The 21,838-nt window shown below is 43.6% G+C and overlaps 1 protein-coding gene across 3 annotated transcripts in view; it reads left to right on the forward strand.

Annotated features, from left to right (window-relative positions):
- The window catches only part of FAM193A (family with sequence similarity 193 member A), a 162,013-nt gene that overhangs the window by 56,338 nt on the left and 83,837 nt on the right, over positions 1–21,838 (forward strand). For all 3 annotated transcript variants that reach the window (XM_090035439.1, XM_090035440.1, XM_090035438.1), the window contains exons 2-6: positions 8,635–8,700; positions 15,231–15,476; positions 17,658–17,824; positions 18,089–18,256; positions 20,454–20,688. In XM_090035439.1, the coding sequence (XP_089891565.1) occupies positions 8,635–8,700; positions 15,231–15,476; positions 17,658–17,824; positions 18,089–18,256; positions 20,454–20,688 (882 nt within the window). The remainder of the gene's footprint in view (positions 1–8,634; positions 8,701–15,230; positions 15,477–17,657; positions 17,825–18,088; positions 18,257–20,453; positions 20,689–21,838) is intronic.

Consider the following 21,838-nt stretch of genomic DNA (forward strand, 5'->3'; position numbering starts at 1 on the left):
CTTCCACTGCTATGCACATCACTGAGGGGTGCCACCCATGAGTGTGCCCCCTGGATCTGCATGTGGGGCGAGGGTAGGCTGTTGCTGCAGGCTGGGGCTGGGAGTGGTGCTGGGCTCTTCCTAGTGGTGGGGGGCGGTGGGGCTGGGCCAGGGCTGTGTTTAGGGCAGGTGGCATTGCTGGGTCAGGGGGCTATGGTGAATTCTGGAGTAGGTGTAAATCAATATAGATAAAAGCTTATCCTGTGGCTTATTTCTAGCCTGGAAAAAGAAAAAAAGGGATGTGCATATGTGAATAGCTTTTCTGTCTTGTGTCGGTTACTACTGAAGATTAGTTCTGAGAGGTAGAGCTCTGTCTGTGAGCAAGTCTGTGATAAACGTATGCTGGTAAAAAGCATGAGCTAGTGAGTAATTGGCATAAAAATATTTTGACTAATATAAATCCTCCCTGAAAGTTATTGAAGCTGTATGTTTATATCATAAAAAACAAACAGTTCTTTCATTTTCCTCTTTGGTGAACCATTTAAAGAAAATGTGCTATTTTCTTGTCAGATAGCAGCTTTCACTTGCTTATTTTTACATAGTTATAATGAAATATTGACGTAACATACTCAAATACACAAAAGGCACATATAGTGCTAAATGCATCCTTTCATTAAATAATGACAGACTACTCAACACATTTGTCCACCACTGTTTCTGAAAAATTGTAGGGTACAAAATTAATTAAAATATTCAGTAGAACTGTTCTGGGGCGCAGTAACCAGACATTCCCATTTAAACAAATACTGTCTATACTTCTGTTTTCTTGAACTTCCACCTCTCACTTCATTTTCCTGCACATCTATTTGATACAGCATTACATGAAGACTCGTCAAGAGAGCATCTGAAAATTGGTGGCTCGGGTTAAGTACAGACAGTCAGAAAGCCCAAGGCTGAGTTGATTTTAATCTCCACAGGCTAGTCTAAGCTGTGTAGATTGAACCAATAAACGAGTGACTTCACTTTAGATTCTGGAAATGGAGCCACATGCCTGCAGTGGCTCAGGCCAGAAACTGGGTGGTGCTAAAGCACTCTTCCCTGCTTGGCTGGACCAGACAGCGTGGACCAAGGCTAACTCACTCACCCTTGGGGGAGGGGGCAGAGCGGCATTTGGGGGAGGTCCAAAGCATCCTGGGATACTGGGGGACTGAGTTAATTTGACTCGGAAGGGGATCTGAGACAGAAGTTCTATTGACTGATTTAGGTTAAGTCTGATACTGTATCTATACAAGTTTATTTTAAGCCAGTTTTGGCCGCTTTGAAAGTGTTTATGCACACTGAACATATAAGTAATCAGAAACCAGTGCTAATATTGGTTTATGTGTAATTTCTGTCCCTAGCCTTAGAGCTCAGCACACTGAAGATTGCCCCTGCATTATCACCAGTAACAGCAAATTGTGTCCCATGTCTTTTTATAAATAAGTTCCAATTACCATACATCATGGTGTATAAGTCAAGTTTTTGAAGCCCAATTTTTAACTCTTAAAATTCAACTTTGACTTATACGCTATATTGCCATCCCCTGCAAGCGACACCAGGCTTGGTGCTTGGCTGGCACAGCCCAGACAGCGCTGCTCATAGGGGATAGGGACATGCCAGCCGAGCGCCAAGCCTGGCCCTGTCTGCTCGGTGTTTGGCTAGCACAGCATCTCCTGTGAGTGGCACTGGGCTTGGCACTCGGCTGGAGCGGCCCAGGCAGTGCCACTTGCAGGGGATGGGGCCATTCCAGCTGAGCATTGAGCCTGCCCCCATTCCCTATGAGCGGCACTGAGGTATGTGTCTACCCCCTGGGTGCCTGGCCTGCAGTGGAACCAGTATAACTTGACTCCATGTTTCTGATCTGAAAAGTTAAGTCGACTTACACAACGGATCTACAAAATTCCTACTTTTTTGGATCATAAAAATGGGCGTGACCTATACACTGTGTTGACCCATACATCATGAAATGCAGTACTTCATGTACCCTAATCTTTTTAAATCCTACAGGCTAGGCTGTTCATTTGGATCCAGGCGCACAGTGGCTGTAGTTAAGTTTTTTTTTTTTGTGGTGTATAGGAAGGGAGCATTATATGCTGAGACAGTACTTCTGAATAATTTGTCATGTCCTTGTGCTTCAGAAGCAGAGCCTTTCTTTTTTTTTAAAGGGAAGTTGATGAGACAACCTAAAGTAGGGTTGGCAACATTTTTGGGCACTGCCAAAAATATCCCCAACCTCAATTTGTAAGATGCTGTGAAATGAAGGGGTGGACAGCAGGGTAGCTGTGAGGGGCCCGATCCTTGTTGTGGCAGCTCAGCTCCAGCCTCTTTGCCATCCACCCTGAGGCATGTGTGCCAAGCAGATTGCCTTCACATGCTCTGGCACTTGTGCTAGGGGTTGCCTACCCTGACCTAAGGATTACACTACTAAAAAATCTTTAATGATAAGTAATTGAAATAATGGAAAAATGAAAGTGGAAAGTTGTTAGTATTCTGTTTCCACTGAATCTCTGATAGTGTCATAGGTGTTGTTACTCACCAGGATCATTCATACAGTCCCTGGAATAAGAAAATAAATTTAAAAAATAGACCAGACAAACTAGTTCTAGAAGCCCCCCTCTGATTCAAAGTGCCCTCTCCTCAGAGTTGATATGGGGATCCTTTTTCTAGTAACAAAAACCCAAACTACCTTTCAGATGCCTGAAATGCAATTTAGCCAGTCCACCTTCAGTTGTGTAGATTTCACCTGATCTGTTAGATTTTACCTGATAGCTAATGAATTTACAAAAATAATTGTATTGGAGAAAAGAAAAGAGGTTGATGTCATACATTTAGATTTCAGAAAAGCATTTGACTTGGTATCCCATGATGTCCTCATGGTAAAGTTGGGGAACTGCAGCCTTGACAACCTTACAGTCCGATGGCTGGGGAACTGGCTCCATGGTCGGACCGAGAGTGCTAGTCAATGGAGCTGCATCAACATGGCACATGGTGACCAGTGGCATCCCCCAGGGCTCAGTACTTGGACCACTACTCTTTTTAATATATTTATAAATATCTAGATTCAGGTGTCAGAAGTGGACTGGCTAAGTTCCTGGACAGATTATAGGGAAGTGTGGGCATGCTAGAGAATAGGCTGGCAATTCAGGCTGACCTGGACAGACTTGTAAGGTGGGCGGATCAAAACCTGATGACATTCAGCACTGAGAAATGCAAGATGCTTCTTCACCTTGTGAGAAAAAAAACCCTCACATACTTACAGGCTCAGCAGTGTTACATTTACTAGCACCATGACCGAGAGACTTGGGGGTCAATTGACCACAAAATGAAAACATGAGCCACCAATGTGATATTGCAGCTGGCAAAGCAAATAAAACTCTGGCTTGCATCTACCGATGCATCTCAAGCAAGACCCAAGAAGTCATCCTCCTGCTTGACTCAGCTTTGAGGACACGGCTGCAGTACTGCATCCAATTCTGGGCTCCCCACTTTACACAGGATGTGGAGAAGCTTGAGAGAGTCCAGAGGAGAGCCACGCGCATGATTTAAGGGTCCAGAGATCAGGCCTTATGAGGAGAGGCTGAGGCATGGCACTCTTCAGCCTGGAGAAGCAAAGGCTCAGGGGTGACTTGGTGGCAGCCTATAAGTACATAAGGGATGTGCATCAGGACCTGGGGGAATGTCCGGTCACCAAGGCACTCCAAGGGAAGATGAGATCAAACAGTCAAACTGCTGGAAAGCTGTTTTAGACTGGACATAAGGAACAACTTCATTACTGTCCGAGTCTCCAGACTCTGGAATAGACTTCCCCCAGAAGTGGTGCAAGCACCTACTCTGGACAAGTTCAAGAAGCGTTTGGATGATTATCTTGCTGGGGTGGTCTGACCCCAGCTGACTTCTGCCCTTTTGGGCAGGGTGCTGAACCTAATGATCTTGTGAGATCCTTTCCATCCCCAATGTCTATGAAAAATCTGTAATGCACTGAAAAAATTAAAATGTGGTGCTATGTTAAACTTAGTTTATGCTAAACTGATTTTGTATTGGTTTAGGGAAAAGACCGTTGAACAGGTCTGTTTCCATACATATTTAGTATCATGAATATTCTGTAGCAAAGGGTAATATTAGCAAAGAGCTATACAACTATGAACCTTTACTGTGTATTTTGTCAGATAAGTATCATGAGGCAAAAGACTCGAGTGGAAAAAAATCTTACTCATGACCATTCAATATGTAGGTGTCATACACTGGAAGGTTTTACTTTCTTCCAATAAGAGTACCAAATGTTACAGTTTTCTCACACTTTTTTTTAATGTGGGTTCTGTACGTGCATATCTGCTCGTATGCGATGACCCTTTTTATACCAAAAATTCATTATATGAGAGGTAAATTCACTCTTATGCAATTGGTGTGGTGGAAGCCTGCAGTCAGCTGCTTTGTGTGGTGTTGTAGGAGTGATGCGCACCAAAGTATAGTCTCCTTTGTGGATCTGTGCTCTTGACTCGTTATCTGTGACATGTTTCTGTTGTTGCCATCCCCATTATAATAGTGCCTTGTGCTTGTGTGTACTGTCTGCTGTTGGGGAGTACCAAAATTGTCTTGTAAAAGTGGTAGAAATGGGTCTGAGGGTCAGAACAGTTGAGGTATTGGAACATACCCTTATTTGTTACATTGTAAAGTGGGTCCCCTTTTATGTGAATTTGAATTATGTGCCATTTTCCAGAAACGCACGTACAGCATAAAGCAAAGGAAACCTGTACCTTTCTTTGTTTTAAATGCATCATCACTTGGAACTTGCAAACATTCAGGAAACATGAAACTGTTCTAAACAAAGTATTTTAACTGATGATCTGCAAAGTAGTTTGGTAAAAATATAAAGAGGTTGATGGCATTATGGCTGAAACATAACGTTGGCATTCAAGAAGTTTGTGTTTTGACTTCTTGACTGGAGAGGTATAATGCATTATCATGAATATGAATGGCAGATGAGACTTGTGTATTTTTAATGCTTCAGTCCGATATGTTCTTTATTGCCATTATATCAAATGTGAAGGAAGGCAATTCCTTGTTGGGATTTTATTTTTGCACTAAAAGATTGTTATAATTTCTTGTATATTTTGTGTAGTGTAAATGCAGCTAAAGGTAACATCAACATCATCAAAAAGCATTTCAATGAGAAATTCAGTGAACATTTTATACTCAGAAAAATAAAAATACATGCTTATTTTAATACCTCCCAAGTTAGAGAGAGAACATTCCTACTGCATCCCAAACTCCTATATGTAGTTGATTTGCCTTTTTTTACCCCTGAATTTATGTATTCCACAACAGCCTTTATACAAGACATTTTATGATTTGAAGTTTAGTGTATGGTTTTATTCTAGAAAGTGAATTAAAATGGCTCAGTTTCACATCTGTCTTTTTCCAAGGGATTCCAGATCTAATGTTCTATAACTGCAACTAAAAAAGCATTTTTCCTAATTGCCTACCCTCCACACTCCAGCCAGAAGCTGTAAGTGGAGCTGTTATTTCCATCTGTATCTTTATCAGCAGCAAATATTCCTGAGACCAAGTTGCACCTCTTGTATCACCTGTGAAAATACCTCTGAAGACAATTAAATTTCAGTATTGTTACCACCATGCACTATAATTAAAACCTAGTCAACAGTTCTGATGTATAAGAATAGTGCGCTTCTTGTTTATACTGGAAGGTTCTGGCCCCTCTTCAGCATAAAATCATTTTATCCACTTAACTCAGCAGATTTAACCCTAAAAAGAGGTGTATATTTATATAGAAATGTCATGTTTAGTAGTGGTGCGCAAAGTGGGTCCTATTCAATCCCGATTCGGTCTGAATCGGGAACAGCGATTCTGTTTGTTAATTTGGATCACCATTCCTGATTTGATTCGGCCAAATCTGAATCTGAAGATTTGATGCTGATTCAAAATCAGCAATTTGGACATAGATGTAGCTTTAAATGATTTTTCTACATACCTTGAGGTACCTGTGCGGCTTGTAAACCCTGCAATGCTGGGGTACATGGAGCATCCCACAGGAGTGCAGGGGGGCCCTCCATGTGCTCAGCGGCGAACCCCAAAGTGGACTGGAAGTACTTCTGGTCTGCTTTGGGGTCTCTTGCCGAGCACACTGGGCAGCCACCCGCACTTCTGTGGGGCACTCGGTGCGCCCCAGCATTGTAGTGTTCATGAGCCACTTGCTACCTAAAGGCATGTAGAAAAATCATTTAAAGCTGAGTCTGTCCAAGTCGATTCGGAGGGTTTAGATTCAATTCGGAGAAATTAAAGGGTCCTCTGATTTGATTTGGATTCAGCTACTGAATTGGGCCAAATCTCCACCAAATCAAATCAGGAACCAAAGCTTGCACAGCCCTAATATTTAGTTAACTACATATCACTTGGTCACAACCATATACTTAATTTTACAGACAAGAGTGGGGATCACAAAATAAACAAATGAAAAAGAGAGGGGTAGGAGAAGATGAAAGTATATCTGAAATTCACCATGTTTTTTGGTAGTGCCTAGAGGGATGGAAAAGGAAATAAAAAATAATGCATCTGATTTTCCTCACTTTCTTCTGAAATTTAAATTTCTTTTCTTAAATAACTTCATAACAAGGTCACATTTTCTTTCTTGATTCATAATTGTCCTAGCTTTGCTTTTGTTTTGATATCCCTGAGTGTGTAGTGCTGTACATGAATTCCTGCAGTGTTTAGTTTACCTTTTTAGTGTATTTAGGGATGTGGCATGGGATGCGTGGAAAATCTAGTCTTTCATGAAGACAGGCTGTTTCCAGCTCAACTATGTATTGGGTTGATGCAGAGTGGGGTTTGATTGCCATGATTACATTGGAGGACATACCAAGTAATCCTTTTTTGCCTTAAAATATTAGCTTCAGAGTTTTCTCAGGGGAAGAATATTTCATTCATTAACATGAAATGTTTTGCTAAGCAATATTAGAGCCTACGCCTCCAAAACATGAGATTGTTGTAAATTGAGTCAGCTAAAAGGTTTGACTTTTTGTTATATTGCGTTCTTAATAGATCATGCAATTCCAGGTTATGCTATAGGATTTTGAAACGTTCAGATCATCCTTTTGTTTGTAGAGTTTGACTATAGAAAAGAGGTGTATTTCTTGTCTACCTATGAACAGTTGCATTGAGAAAATAATTAGTGTAAAACTATAAGTCCTTTAAACCCAGTTGATAATGAAATTGTTATAGATCAGAGGCAGGCAAAATGTTGCCCATGGGTCATATCCAGCCTGCCACACCCACCAACAAATTGTGCCCCATCCTTCTCTTCTGCCTATGTGGGTGGGAGCGAGGTGCCCACATGTATGCATAGCCCTAAACATACCCTACTGCCTTGCCTCCCATCCTTGTGAGCTGAAAGGCCTGGCCAGCATGCAGCTTCTGCATGGAGTGACACCAGCTGCTGCTGCTGCAGCATCCCCCAGGGACCTGCTTGACTTCCCCAGTCTCCTGCTGTCTCTAGGCAGCAGGTAGGGAAGCAGTGGAGCCGGGCTGCAGCTGGGCAGGAGCGTAGGGTTGGGGCTGGCAGCAGTGCAGAGCTCAGGCGTAGGTGGATGGCAGTATTGTAGAACTCAGATGAGCAGTATGTGGGTGTGGGGACCCCCCTGACACTCCTCCCATGGTATGCAGCCTTGGCCAGTGTGGTGGTGGCAGCAGCAGCAGGTAGGGCATAGTTCTGGCCAGCGCTGCACATCACAGTGAGGAGAGCAGCCTCTACCAGACAGTCTGTATCACCAGTGCTCCCTGCCCCTCGCACAGCCCCCACACTCGCGCAGCACGGGAAAGAAGCCCCATGTACTGGAGCTGGCTCCCTTCCCCAGTGGGGCTGCACAGAACCGAAGAGAAGCCTAAGGCACTGGAGCCAGCTGCCTTCCCCACCCCTCAGGGGAAGGTGCCTGGGGCTTCCCTCCCGTGCCGCACAGCCCTGGTGGTCAAGGCAGCCAGCTGCAGTGCGTGGGGCTTCCCTCCTGTGCCTGGCAAGTGCAGGGGCTGTGCATGTGTGGTAGGGAGCACTGGGGATTCAAAGTGCCTGGTGGAGGCTCTGCTTCTTGCTGCGATGTGCAGTGCTGGCCAGAGCCATGCCCCGCTGGGCGCCTGTGACCTGATCGCCTTCACCTGCTGCTGCTGTGCCATGTGGGGAATGCAGGGGGTGTCCCCAACCCCCTGCTCACACAACCCCTTGCATGTGCACAACTCCCCAACATACTGTATGCCCCTCCACACACCCACTAGGTGTTTGACTTTTAGTGTATGGGTTTTTTTTTATGATTTCTAAGATGGCAACTCCCACTTCCAAAAAGGAGTATTTCTGCAGGGCAAAGGGAGGGACTTCCAATGGCAAATGTCAGGGTTTAGGGGGTGAGACTTCTGGTCCCAAGATGGTGACAATGGGGCATGATAGCTGTTAAGGGGTGGGACTACCCATGCGGCCCTCGACAGCTTGCCAAAACTTGTTAAGCAACCCTCCACCTGAAATGATTGCCTGCCACTGTAATTGCTCTTCTAAGATGCCATATAAAATTAAAGCAACTGAGCTAAACTAACCAATTAATTCTTAATATTTTCTAGGTTTCATTAAATGGTACCCAGTTTACAGACAGTCCTGTTGGTTCAGAATTCACAGGTGTGTCTCAGGTATGTATGGGTCATACCCTGTTCAGTCTCCCTTTCAACAACCACTCTCTGTTACTGTGTGACATTAGTATACTGGGCAGGATGGACCTAGGGTCTGATGCAGTAAATGGCAGTTCTTATGTCTGTGGTTACTAGAACATGGAAAGGAAAATGTAATAATATTTAAGCTGAAAACGTAGGCTTTAAGAGTTGGCCTTGGGCTTAGTGGAATTGATGGTAAACTTTCTGCTAACTTAATTGATGCTGAGTCAAGTACTGCTGTATTAGAAATGCTAATAGAAATACAATAGGAGTTTTCCCCAGAGAGCTTGCAACCCAAATAATAATATACTAATGTGCATATGAAACAGTCCTGTTTTACCATGCAGGTTAAGGTGGAAAACTAACTAACTAAATTAAGGGTGCACTGATTTAAAGATTTTCATGGCCAATCCAGATAGCTGATGATTAACCGACCATATCAGCCAATGCCAATCCAATAACCGATTTATTTAGTAATAATGCAAGGCATTTTAAACTACTGAGAAGCTGCTTTTGCAAAGGCACCCAGTGCCTGACAGAGTGGCATTTCCCTCACAGAACGCTTTACCCTGTCTGCACGCAGCCCATCACCTCTGCAGCAGCTCTGGTGCTCTGGCCCCTGCTGCGCTTGCAGCATTGCCTTAGTGGCAGCAGCAGCAGGAGCTAGTAATGGTCCCATTGTTGTTGAGCACGGGGCCCCAGTGACTGCTTCCTGGCGCCCCTTCCCTCTCCCATTGCTCACTGGACCTGTAGTATGCCACTGGCTTAGGCCAGTAGTGAGGTGTGGGACTATACTTGCCAGGGTGCTCTGGGCACAGCCACAATTATCGGCTACGATGACCAAAAAAGCCGGTAGCTGATAACTGATATATCAGTGCACTCCTAGAATAAATGGTAAGAAATAAATTAGATTTTGAAATGCATGTTAATTTAATAATAATCTTTGAGGTGGATACAGGGAAGAAGAAACTTTACACAATTATTTTAAGCGTTTTTTTAACTCTTGCTTCAAAGACTGTTAGGAAAAGTTTTTCTTGGATCAAATGGAGTATTAAGTATCTCTGATAGAACTTATTAGCATATTTTTCCAGTTATTCCAGGATGCCCTTCTTCACTAAGAACTACTGCAGTTTTTTTTAAACTTCTACTAGTAGAGTACAAAATCTTGCATTCATTTTTCCCCCTCCCCCCCAAATGTACATACACATCTTTTAGGCTTGCCAGGATTCACATTTTATTGGTAAATGCTGATAAATATTGATTTTTTTTTTTCACCAGTCTGCAAGTGTGGGGGGAAAAAAATTCACTATTTAATCAAAATTTATATAAACGGGGTGTAAGAAAAATATGATGGCTGATGCAGTGTGTAAAAACAGGGGAAGCAGTCCTACAGAAGCTTGCTGACTAGTTTGGACTGCAACTCCAAGAAACCCTCGTGGAATAGGAACAAATGAAGAGGAAGTGACCCAGTGGATCAGAGAGCTGCAGGCAAGTGGAGCCAGGACTGAGGGCAGCTCTGCACTCAACTGGCAGCAGTCTTACAGTAGTTACATTTGTTACAGCAGGCAGTTAAACTATGCTCTAATAATAATAATATCCACAGTTTGCAGTCTTTGGACTCCGGAGGAAATGGGTGTTCAAAGACTGTGATGTGAGATCCGAAACCAAGCTCATGGTTTATCAAGCAGTTGTGATCCCTACCTTATTGTACAGAGCTGAGACATGGACAACATACAGGAAACGCTTCAAGTAGCTGCAGAGGTACCATTGATGCTGCCTGTGGAAGATCCTTCAAATCCAGTGAGAAGATGGACACACGCCAACATTACCACCCTCTTGCAAGCAAGCAAACATCACGAGCATCAAGGCGATGATCATCCAACATCAACTTTTGGCCAACCACGTCATTATCTGGACGTCCAGCTCCAGATTCCCAAAGCAAGTTCTATTCTCCCGGCTCAGTTGAGACATATGCTCAAAAGGGCAGAGAAAGCACTTCAAGGACATCCTCAAGGCCAACTTGGAAAAAAATGCAACATGGACATCAGCTCATGAGGAAACTGTTGCCTAGGACCACCCCAAATGGAGGAAGAGTCTGCCTCAAGGATCTCAGTACTTTGAAACTGTATGACAACAGGAGATAGAAAATCAGGAGTGACAGAAACAGCATGCTGAGGACTGAACCAAGAATCTGGAGTTACCTGCCCTGCACTGAAACACATGCCTGAGTTGCAGTAGAACCTGTCAATCCTGGATCAGCTTTGTCAGCCATCTTCAGGTTCAGAGATAAAGCAGTCAAGGAACACCAATCATTCTCAACTGCAGTTGCCGATGATCAGTAATAGTATACTATCATTAATAAATTGTCCGCACCCTACGTCCCTAATTTTTGTGCAATCCTGAAAATTTGAATTTATTTTTTAAAAAAAAAAAATCAAAATAACTGCTTAGAAATAAACCTTGATATTATCCCTTGAAATTAAAAACAAACAACCAACCCCCCCACCAAATTCTGCCAAGCCTACATATTTTGCATAGAAAATGTTACAAAGAGTACAGCATAAATAGCGTAGGTATTCTGTGTTTGAATTAATATAATCCACAAAGGGCACAACAGCTATTGATGAAACTTTCTCAGATCAGTATACTTATGCTGTCCACTTTTTGGAATTGGATAAAGCAGGAGAAACTACAGCTTCCTGTTTCTGAAAAAGATGGAGGACTGAAATGGGAGACTTATAATGCAGTGACAACTTCAATTTATGCTGTAGTTTGGCTTGGTGTGGAAGAAGTAGCAGGGAGCTTGCAGCTCAGCTTAGCTTGCCAAAGACCTTAAGGTGGCAAAGGTCAATTTTGTTAAAATTCAAACTTGTGTAAAAGCTTCATTAGTGTCTAAATTGCCTTCCTTTCTATTTTCTTAATCTTAAATAGACATGGTGTTTTTTTCCCCTTGCAATTGAAGTTAAACAATGTGCTATAACTGTAGACCCAGGTGGGAGATTTTGGTTTTACAAAGATGGCCTAGTTCATTAGCCTTTCAAAATTATTGTTCCTGCTGTTTTTTGTGGTCACTTTTTATTGTTGTCTACTTTGTTTTGCATGTATTGTAATGCAAAAATGTAGACTGATGCTATAAATCCTTGCAGGATGGCTGGAGTCCAGTTGTCCTGGTACTTGCCTTTTGTGACGGGTAAAATTCAGGATGTATTTCCTGCTTCTAACTTTTGACATCTCCATCCTTTTTTCCTTCATGTAGGAAGCATCCCTGCTGCTAATGTCCAAAATTATTTGTCTGTAAGTAGCTCTAAACAGATCCTTATGGCAGCAGCAGAGACAACTGTACTTGTGGAAAAACAAATCTTTAATAAGGAGACATGCCAGGCCAAGGGAATGCAAGATTTACACTACAGGGTTTTATAAAACCATGCATCAAGCATCTGTATAACCAGTAACTGAGGGGAGAGCCTAGGAACAGTGCTTGATGGCTTTACCTTCTTTGTAGATGGCTTGTGTGGTGTCATAGGTTAAGTGTGTTGCGTGCCCCCACAAATCAGCACCAGGACTGGGGGGGGGCGGGCAGCATTGGGATCAGCATAGCCCCAGTCCTGAAATTAAACTGCCAGGGGAGTGGGATCCTATGTTTTCTGCTGGGGGAACTGAGGGGTGCCCTGTTGCCAGGAATCTGGCAACCCCTGTGCTTGACAGCCTTTTCTACCTTTAACCTGCAGGCCTTGGGAGGGGCTCCAGGACAAGGCATTTTAAAATGCTGGGTTGCAAGGAGCCCTAGGGAGCTGCAGAGCAAGAATTCAGTTTTCTAGGTTGGCTTCTCTTCATGTGGCAAATTCAGAGCTGTGCCTGGAGCCTGAGTATTGAGCTGCAAGCGCTTGCACAGGCTTGAACCATGTAGTGGGAAGCCAATCAGTTTTTCCCCATGGAACAAACTAAAGGACATGCCTGCAGTTCCATTGGGCTGTATGTGCAAGTTTTAAAGGTCTTGTGCAGCAGGAGGTCTAAAACCTGTGCATGCAGCTTAGTGTCCTGGCATGCAAGGATCTCTAAAACTAGTGTGTGCAGCCCAGTTGCATGCATGGGTTTTGGACCTCCTGATGGGCAGGGCCTTTGGGATTGGAGAGCCTCTCTGTGATCCTGGGTTCCCAGTGTACTGAAACCTTCTTAAATCTGCATTTTTTTTTTTAAATGTCCCAGTACACTGGGACCCCAGGATAGTACAGTCCAGTCTTGGTCCCAGTATGGGTTTGAAGCAGCCAGGGGGTAGCTGCTGCACAGGTACCGAGGAGGGGGAGTGATCCCTGCTGCCCCCCACTGCCCTGTGCTGCAGGGGGTGGGGCTCTGCCACAAGCCCTCAGAGGCCCTGATCCCCGCTGCTGCTGCTGCTAGTGAGTGCAGGGCTTTTTTGGGGGGGGGCTGGGGCTGGGCAGGGCAGCCATGTGGGCTTCTCCTGCAGCTCCCCCAACCTGGGGAGAGGCGGGAACAGCCAGAGGCGCCATGGGAGAAGCTGCAGCTGCTCAGCTGTGCCTGCCTCTCACTGGATGATCTGAATCTCTCCAAACCTTTTTTCCGAATCCATTAACAAGCTTTGGATTAAATTCGGACCTTTTTAATGGGTCTCCCAATTTGATTTGGATCCGGAGTTTTGGCCGCTGAATCTCCTCCGAATCAAATTGGTGACTGAAGCTTCGCACAGCCCTAATGGGAGGCTTTTTATTTTTCTTTGTAGAAAACTGCTTCTCTCAACATGTCCACTGTCCTGGAGGTTCTTATCCCTTTGCCTTAAGATGCCAAACTGACTTTTATTCCATAGCAGCTTGAAACCCTCCTTTCACTTGCTTTTTGATTCATAACCCACTTGGTAAATTAAGTTTAAGTGTTTGGGACTCCGACTACTTCTAGGAACCCAGGTACTCTGCAGAGTTAGGTTCTTTCCTTCAACAAAGATGAGGCTTTGCAAGATACCCAAGGGTTTAACAGAGTAGTAGCAAACAGTTCGTATGGGGCTGCTGAAGTTGTCAGGGCGTTTGCTGTGGCTTTTACACTGGGGTCACTGTGAGGGTTGCATTCCAAAAAACCCTTGCATAAAGCAAATCCATTATTACAGGTAATTAATAGAGATACATACAGAGTTCCCTGCTGCCTTCTTTCTTCCCTTGTATCCTGGTGTGTCTCCCCACCTGCTGCTGCTCATCCCGTGCTGCCCTGGCAACACATCCCCTGTGCACAGAGCTCACAGCTTCTCTGCTCAGCCCCACTGATCCCAGCCATGCCGGGTTGTGCCCACCGGGCTGCAGAGGCCCGGGGGAGGGAAGCAGCATGAGCAGCTGCCATTCCCTGCCACCCTGCTTCCATCCCCCAGGCTCTGCAGCCCAGCGGGCACAACCCAGCATGGCTGGAATTAGCAGGGCTGTGTGGAGAAGCTGTGAGCTCCATGCTCCAAGAAGTGGCAGGCACAGGGGATGATGCAGTGCCAGATGAGCAGTTTCTTTGTGTAACCCTGCTGTTACCTGCTTCCCTGTCCCAGAGCCTCTGCAGCCTGGTCTGTTCTCCTCTCCCCCGACAAGCCACCTGAGACCCCGTCCTGCTCCCCACTGGGGCCTTGCAGGTGCGCACTGCCCGGCTGGGCAGCAGCCCCAGCCCAGCCATGCCCAGCTCCCCCACTACAGAGACCTCAATCCCCCTCTTCCCCCCCTTCCCTACCCTCTCCTTACCTGCCAGAGCTGCTCTCAAAGCTGCCTGGGGCCATGTTCATGTGCTGTACATGCATGTGGTCTCCTGTCTCACTGCCTCCATTCTGCTTCCTTCCAGCCTCCTGCAGGCTGAAACTCTGCTAGCCTTGCACAAAGCAAATTTTTCTCATTCTAAGTAAATTTCTGATGTAAATAATGTCTCGCATATAAGTGAACTTGCACAAAATGAATTTGCATAAAGAGAGACCCAAGTGTATTTCATGGGATGCGGCTTCTCTAATCATCTGCATTGGGCCTACTGCTGATGTCTGGCAGAGGAGAGCAGTGGAACTCTTTGAAGTAAAAGCCTCTTCACGCAGCTGAACAACTCCTCCATCATTTGGCAACCTGCTGTGAGCTTAAGGTTGTACACCGCTCAGATCTGAGTTCTGCTGTACTAAAAGAGTGTCTGGCACTCTGGTGGGCAAAATGTGTAAGGGACCGTTGTATTTGCTTAAACTTCTCTTTTATTTTAAAGAATAATAGTAACTAAATTGGTAAGTAGTAACTAAATTAGTGGGGGGGGGTTGTTGTTTTTTTCTTCTGAATATTGTGTATTGGCTTCTTGTTTGCATTATTTGGTAGTGAAGGTCTGATACAGTCATAATAATAGTTAGATTATCATCCAGGATGTACATTAGTGGACCTCTCCATGCACTAAATTACTGCAGAATTTGCCGCTCCTACTGAATACTTCATAGTGTAAAAAAAGAAAAATGAGTTTAAGGTGGTAAATAACCAGTTATTTATCTGTTGGACTGTTTGTAGACTCCATTTACTTTTGGCTTGGGGCAAAGAGCACCATATACAACTGGAGAGCACTGTCTTCTTTGTAGAAGTGAACGGAAAGATAGTTCGCTTTCAGAGAGCGGGATTAAAACTTCTAGCAAAACAGCACTTTCCACATCTCCAAAATCAAACAGTATGCTACATCTTCCACTGTGGGTATGTCCAGACTGTCGACGAACAGTTGAGAAGGAGGAAAGACATGCCACGCTAGAGCAGTCTCTTGTGGTAAGTTGCAGAATATGAGATGGGTATACTGAAAAGATAGTGGGATGGTTGAATGCTACTGGATTTTTATTTGAATCTATTAAAGTGTACATTTGGGTGGTTTTTGGTTTTTGTTCGTTTGTTTTTGTTCTAGAAACTAAACTGAATAGGTAAGTTGCCCTGCAAAATTAATCGTTTAGAAGGATAGAATTACTTTTTGGGGTTTTGTTTCCCCACCTTACCCCACTTAATCTTTTGGCCCTTTTTTTAACTTGTTTGCTTTTTCACTATATGTCCTTTTTTTCTCTCCTTTCATTAACTTTGTTATATCATGTGTTTTTTAATTCTCTTCTATCTTTTCATCTGATCTTTCTATATCATCTTGTTTTCTCCATTTTATCTATGTTGTTTTTTTTTACTTTGAAGCTCAGGTGGTTGTGATAACTTTTTTTTCATTCAATTATCCTTTTGAGGTTCCTATTTTTTTCACTGCTTTGTTGCTCTTCATTTTTTAACTGTTCACTTAACGAAACTCTTGTCAGCCACTTTATGGTATGTAGGCAACAGACCTGTTACCGTCCTGTATCTCCACAGTATACAAATTTTAAAACATGTTTTTTAAAGCAATCCTTTTATATTACATTCTCATTCTTAAGTGGTAAGTTATGTGCACAGAATAATTTGTTGAGAAAAATATTGTAGGATATAAGATGAATAAAAGATCCAGATAACCCATAAGAAGTATATTGCAGTCTTCTAAGAAACAGACTGCTGTAGCGTGGAGCAGGATCTTTCTTCACTGAGGTGTACATGTCCCATATTTTAGCAGACTGAATGGATTTCTGTAATGCTTTCAACAGGCAGATTTTTGGGAGATCATATATACTGAAACTTACTTAAGACCGAATCATATGGGACTGAGGAAAAAGGTCTGGCTTAGATAGGTTTCCTTCTTACAGGGTAAGCTTCAGGCATGCTGGGACTGTAGAAATTTTCCATCTTGAGACAGTTTCTGGCTTTTATGGGTTCTGTCCTAGGTTTCACTGTATAAAGTCAAAGTGCAGTCAGCTTTAGAGAAATGAATCTAGTCTTATAAGAGAATGCGATTTCTTTTAATGACAAAAGGTACATCTTGTGAGAGAGTAAGCTAGATCTAAATATATTTTGCCTACTTTGGACATAAGCAGCATTAAGCAACTTGGTAACTGTGAAATGTTGACTAATGAGCCAAATTGTTCTTGGAGTGGTTATCATTTTGGAGATGGTTGTTTAATTCTAGGTTTATCTTAGAGTTGCAGAAGATAATAGGCTCCAAACTACAGTTTTGGAAAAGACCTAGAAAACTCTTCTAGGCTCAGATTTAAAAGAAAATAAGTCAGACTTAAGGAAAACCAGATTTAGTGGAACAATCGCTAAGAAGCTAGAATCAAATTGTGTCAAGGTACAGGGAAGCCCAATGAAATAAAAATGTAGAAGAACTGCAAGTTAGCAGCCATTACATTTTAAAGTTAAGGTATTAAACTTGGCTCACGACACTTAAAAACTAAGCAATAAATCTATTTCTCAGCCAAAATGGACTTTACAAAAAAACCAAAAAAACCCGTAACTTAATTCTGTTGCGTGTCATCTTGGAGTGACAGATAACTCATGCAGCAACTTAGTAGTCACAAACCTGCCAACCGTCTGAATGCAGCAACTTGCCAACAGTACTTACCATAAAGTAATAGACTTAATTATTGTAAATAAGATGACTTCATATATTTTGCTTGGGTGGGTTATTGAAATTTTAAAAAACATGAACAACCAGCTGTCCTATTCAGTCCATCAAAATATTGCTAGGCTACATTTTGAATTCCAAAGCAAAAATTTAACTGTCTTTTTTTTGTTGTTGTTGTTTTGTTTACCTTCTGCTTTTTTGTAAAACATTCATGCTGTTATTAATCAACACATTTTAGGGTTACCAGAAGTGAAATCCTAATTGTTATTCCTATCTCTTGATTGCTTTGCATTTATTCTGTGCAGTTAATTTGGACCATAAGCTCTTTCAGAAGGGGGTACTCTTTGCTCTGTATGGTGTCAGCCCTAAGTTAAATAAGCTTTAGGCGAAAGCTCATGTGACTCTCTTACAATTTGTTTGCTACTGTAAACTTTACATTGTTTTGTAAGCTAAAAGCATTACACTTGGGTTTTTTTGTTTTTTAGAGTCAAGATTTCCTTTTGCACATGCCTCTTGGAAACGGTGGATCACAGCAGGAATCTGTAGGAGGAGGGAGAGTAACGGTTGGAGCACAGACAGTACCGTCTGCAGATATCAACAGTTCCTCTCCTTCAGACGTAGCATGTAACTGCGAGGCCTGTAATGAGCGCAGGTGAGATTTGACAACTTAAAAGATAACGTGATGGTACAGTCATTAAACCTGACTGCTACAAATTCTTACTTTGTATTTGTTGGCATTTTGTTTGCTTATTTAAGTATTCTGTTAAGAATATCAACAGTGTTGTAGTAGTACTGTTTTTTACCTTGTTTCTATATTTAATGTAGACGGTAGGCATTTATTTCACTGAAGTGCATCCTCAGAATAATACTACATAAGTATCAGTTTGCAATATTAACGTTGTTGTTGTTGTTGCAGAGAAATTTCAGCAGAGACTGAACGCGAATCTCAGCAGCTTCAAAATTACTGGTCAGAAGTAAGATACATGGTCCGATGTATATATCGCCAAGCTGGGACTCCTTTGGCAGATGACCAAGATCAATCTCTGGTACCAGATAAAGAGGGGATGAAGGAGCTGGTGGATAGGTATGCAATTCCTGTTAAAATGTATTATGTATTTATATATGTTCTTCCAGTTGTGTAAAAAAACAAAACAAACTGTTAGGAAGCTACAAGGAATTCTCTATGTCTAGTAATAATATAAACTTTTAAATATTTCTACAAGCACAAACTATTCAAAATATTCCACAGAAAGAGGTATAGGTACAGTAGTTGAATGTCATCCCAATGTATAAAATAGGGAAGCAAATACAAGAGAAGTGGCTAGTGATTTGCCAAGAGCCACACTAGACAGTCAGACGAGGGATTCTTGGCTTATGGCTCATGTTGATTTTTAGTAGATCAGTCTGCTGCTTTGTAGAGGCACCTGTCTTCAACACCTGTACTGCCCTTGCTACCATGGATTAGAGTGCATTGCAGAAGGGTAGAGAAGTATTTGATATCTTTGTTTTGCAGGAATTGAAGCACACGGGCTAGGGCAGGGGTGGGCAAAATATAGCCTGCAGTTTGTGTCCAGCCCACCAGGCCATTCTGTCTGGCCTGCGGGGCCCCTAAAAATGTGGAAAATTTAATATGTATTTCTGTCCTTGGTTCCTGTCAAAGATGACAGGAGCCAGGGGCAGTAGGACCCACGGAAGCCCTGGTGGGCTCCTGCAACAGCAGGGCTGGCTCTGGCTCTGGCTCTGGCTCTGGCTCAGCAGGGGCTTCTGGCCTAGGACCATGTAGCTCTTTGTGGCTGCGCCAACATGGGAAACTCAGGTAAGGTTAGGGGGGTGGGGGGAGGCAGGGGAGGACATAGGGCCAGTGCTGGCAGGGCCTAGAGGATGGCAGCAGGAGTACAGGGTCCTGGCTGGTAGGGGCTCTATGGAGCTGAGCCAGGTCCCCCTCTCCCTGCTTGTGCTGCCCAGCCTGGCTCCACAAACCCTGTCAGCCTGCACCCCGCTCTGGGCAGCACAGAGGTGGTGGTGGCAGCCGCATTGCAGCGTGAGCTCTGGGCGGGCAGCAGCAGCAAACACTGCGCAGCACAGCAAGCGAGTGAGGCTGCAGCTGCTCTTGCCACAGCCCAGCCCTGACAGGTGAGCCTGGAGCCAGTGTGGGGCCCAGGCTGGCAGTGGGGGCGGGTTACAAGCTGGTGCTGAGCCTGGGGAAAAGCAGCCCCTCCCCCACCCTGTGGCTGGTGCCCTGTGCTGCAGCTGCTCACAGCCCATGTGGGGCTGCTATGTCTGTTCAGGACAGGGCTGCATAGGCTGCGAGTGGCTGCACTGGGAGTGAGCGGGCACGGGAGCCAGCGAGATTACGAGGCCCATACCAGTGACCTGGGGCCAGTGCCGGCGGGGCCCAGAGCAGGGTGATGAGAGTACAGGGTCCCAGCCGGCAGGGTCTCTGTGCAGCCAGGCCAGCTCCCCCCTCTCCCTGCTGGTGCAGCCCAGCCTGGCTCCACAGTTCTCTACCAGCCTGCACCCCACTCTGGGCCCCACTGATGCCAGCCCTGGGACATTGGTCCCAAGATAGTGACCAGGGGCAGGGCACCTGTTAAGGGGTGGGGCTACCCATGTGGCCCTTGGCAGCTTGCCAGAACTGAGTAAGCAGGCCTTCTCCTGAAATAGCCTGCCCCTGGGCTAGGGGCTCAATTCAATAAAAGATGTAGGTACCTGATCTCCACAATCCAGAGCTCTTACTTAAGTTACTTAGGTTCTAGAACTAGGTAGATGCTGAGTTGGGTTTTTCTTTTTCCCCTCAGGTTTTGGATGTCATCACCTTGGTAATGCTGAGGTCTTGTCCCAGGCACCAAGGTCTCTTAACTGAATCTAGCCCTAAAATAGCTTAAGTTAGCTGTTTTGAAGCAGAGAACTACTACTGTCAGGCCATGGACAGATGTTTGTAGTGCTACAAGTTCTATAGCTCTTTGAAATGCTACAAAAATGTAGCATTACAGACACACACAGATGCCATCCTCCAGCTGTAGTACTGCCGAGTCTCCCATGAAGGTATTTAGCATCAGCGAGCTCACTTCCCTGTTTTTGTAGTCTTACAGGGGACATGCACATCTGTCTCATTAGCTTTTTTAGCACCTGAAAAGTATTTGTACTGTTACAAATGCAGCATCTGTATATGGCCTCAACCCTAAGCTGTTGTTGCTTTCTCATAATGATGATGTTGGCTGTCTGATATTTGTAGCAAACTAAAAATTAATTTTTTTGTGGTCAAAATTCTAAAATTACAGGCTTTGTGAAAGAGACCCTTATCAGCTTTACCAACGGTTGGAACAGCAAGCTAGAGAATATGTACTTGAAATGAAAGTTCGTTTGCTCAGACATTTGTCTCTGGGATCTAAAGTTGCATCAACATTAGCAATACAAGGCCCACCACAGGCACATCAGTTCATCTCACTCCTCCTTGAAGAATACAGTGCACTCTGTCAGGCATCATGCACAATCAGCGCCTTTCTTGTCACTCTGGTAAGACTTCAAAAAAAGTGTGTAAATTCCTTTGGAAACTTAGTCTTGCTGTTTTTAACAACTCAAAAATGAACAAAATCACTTCTCTCTCCATGTGGGGAAAGGGATGTCTATACTATATACATGTAATCATTGGACTCTATTAATTAAGTACTCCATATACTAATGGGACTGTCCAATTTAAAACAACACTGTAAATATGGAACATTTATATAGTCTCTTTCATTTTAGATACTTCCATGTGTAGCTGGGGTAGAACTTCAGTTGGTGTCAGTGATTTGTGTTTTGAATACAATACTTTAAAGGAATTAATATCAGGCTACATATTACTGAAGCAGAATTTCTGAATTTATATTTTTTTCTCTCCTCTGATAGCAAGGAAGTTTTTTTTTTTTTTTTTAAAGAAACATCTCTTGCATAAGAATTAATCTACTCAGTTACCTACTGCACCCCAAATTGTCATTCCATTTGGTGTAATCCTTTTCTACCAACCAATTATGTTGTCACACTTCAGATTATGTTGTCAGGCTGAGATCAAGCAGCAAAGAGAATTAGAAGAAGAAAACAGAAAATCAGTAGTAGAAACACTTTTTATCCAACAGGCTTTTTTCACTGTCCTCTAAGGATAGAGAAGGTCTTTAACATCTGCCTCCCTCCCCTCCCCCTTTTTTAAGCTGTACTCCTGATTTTTTTTCCTTTTGTGTTATGAGCATGCTGAAGGCTGCCAGGCAAGTTTTGCCAAAGTCGCTTTTGATTTTCATCATAAATGTGCTGGAATGGTATGGAAGAGGCTTATAAAATAGAGGAGGTGATGCTTGGCTTTCTAATGGAATGTGCCTGAAAAATGGAAGGGAAGATGTGGGTTCCTCAGAAAAATGATGAGATGAATAGACTTTTATCTTAAAAAAAAAAGACAGTAGGCCTGTTGGACAATTGAGTTTGCTACCCTTGCTGGTGTGCACCATTGTTTGGTTTTTTCCCCCCCTCTTTCTCTGCTTTTATAATACAAACTATGCACAATACTAGCCCAAAGCCAAAAAGATCATGATTTATGATGTAATTTATTGAGCTGGGCCCCAGCAGAGCCATTTCAAGTCACGGTTATGCCACAGTACAGTGGTGGGTGGGTGGGGGGGGGTGTACTCCAAAT

The sequence above is a fragment of the Crocodylus siamensis genome, chromosome 2, assembly GCF_052110815.1.
Source record: "Crocodylus siamensis isolate JL-2025a chromosome 2, ASM5211081v1, whole genome shotgun sequence".
NCBI lineage: Eukaryota > Metazoa > Chordata > Crocodylia > Crocodylidae > Crocodylus > Crocodylus siamensis.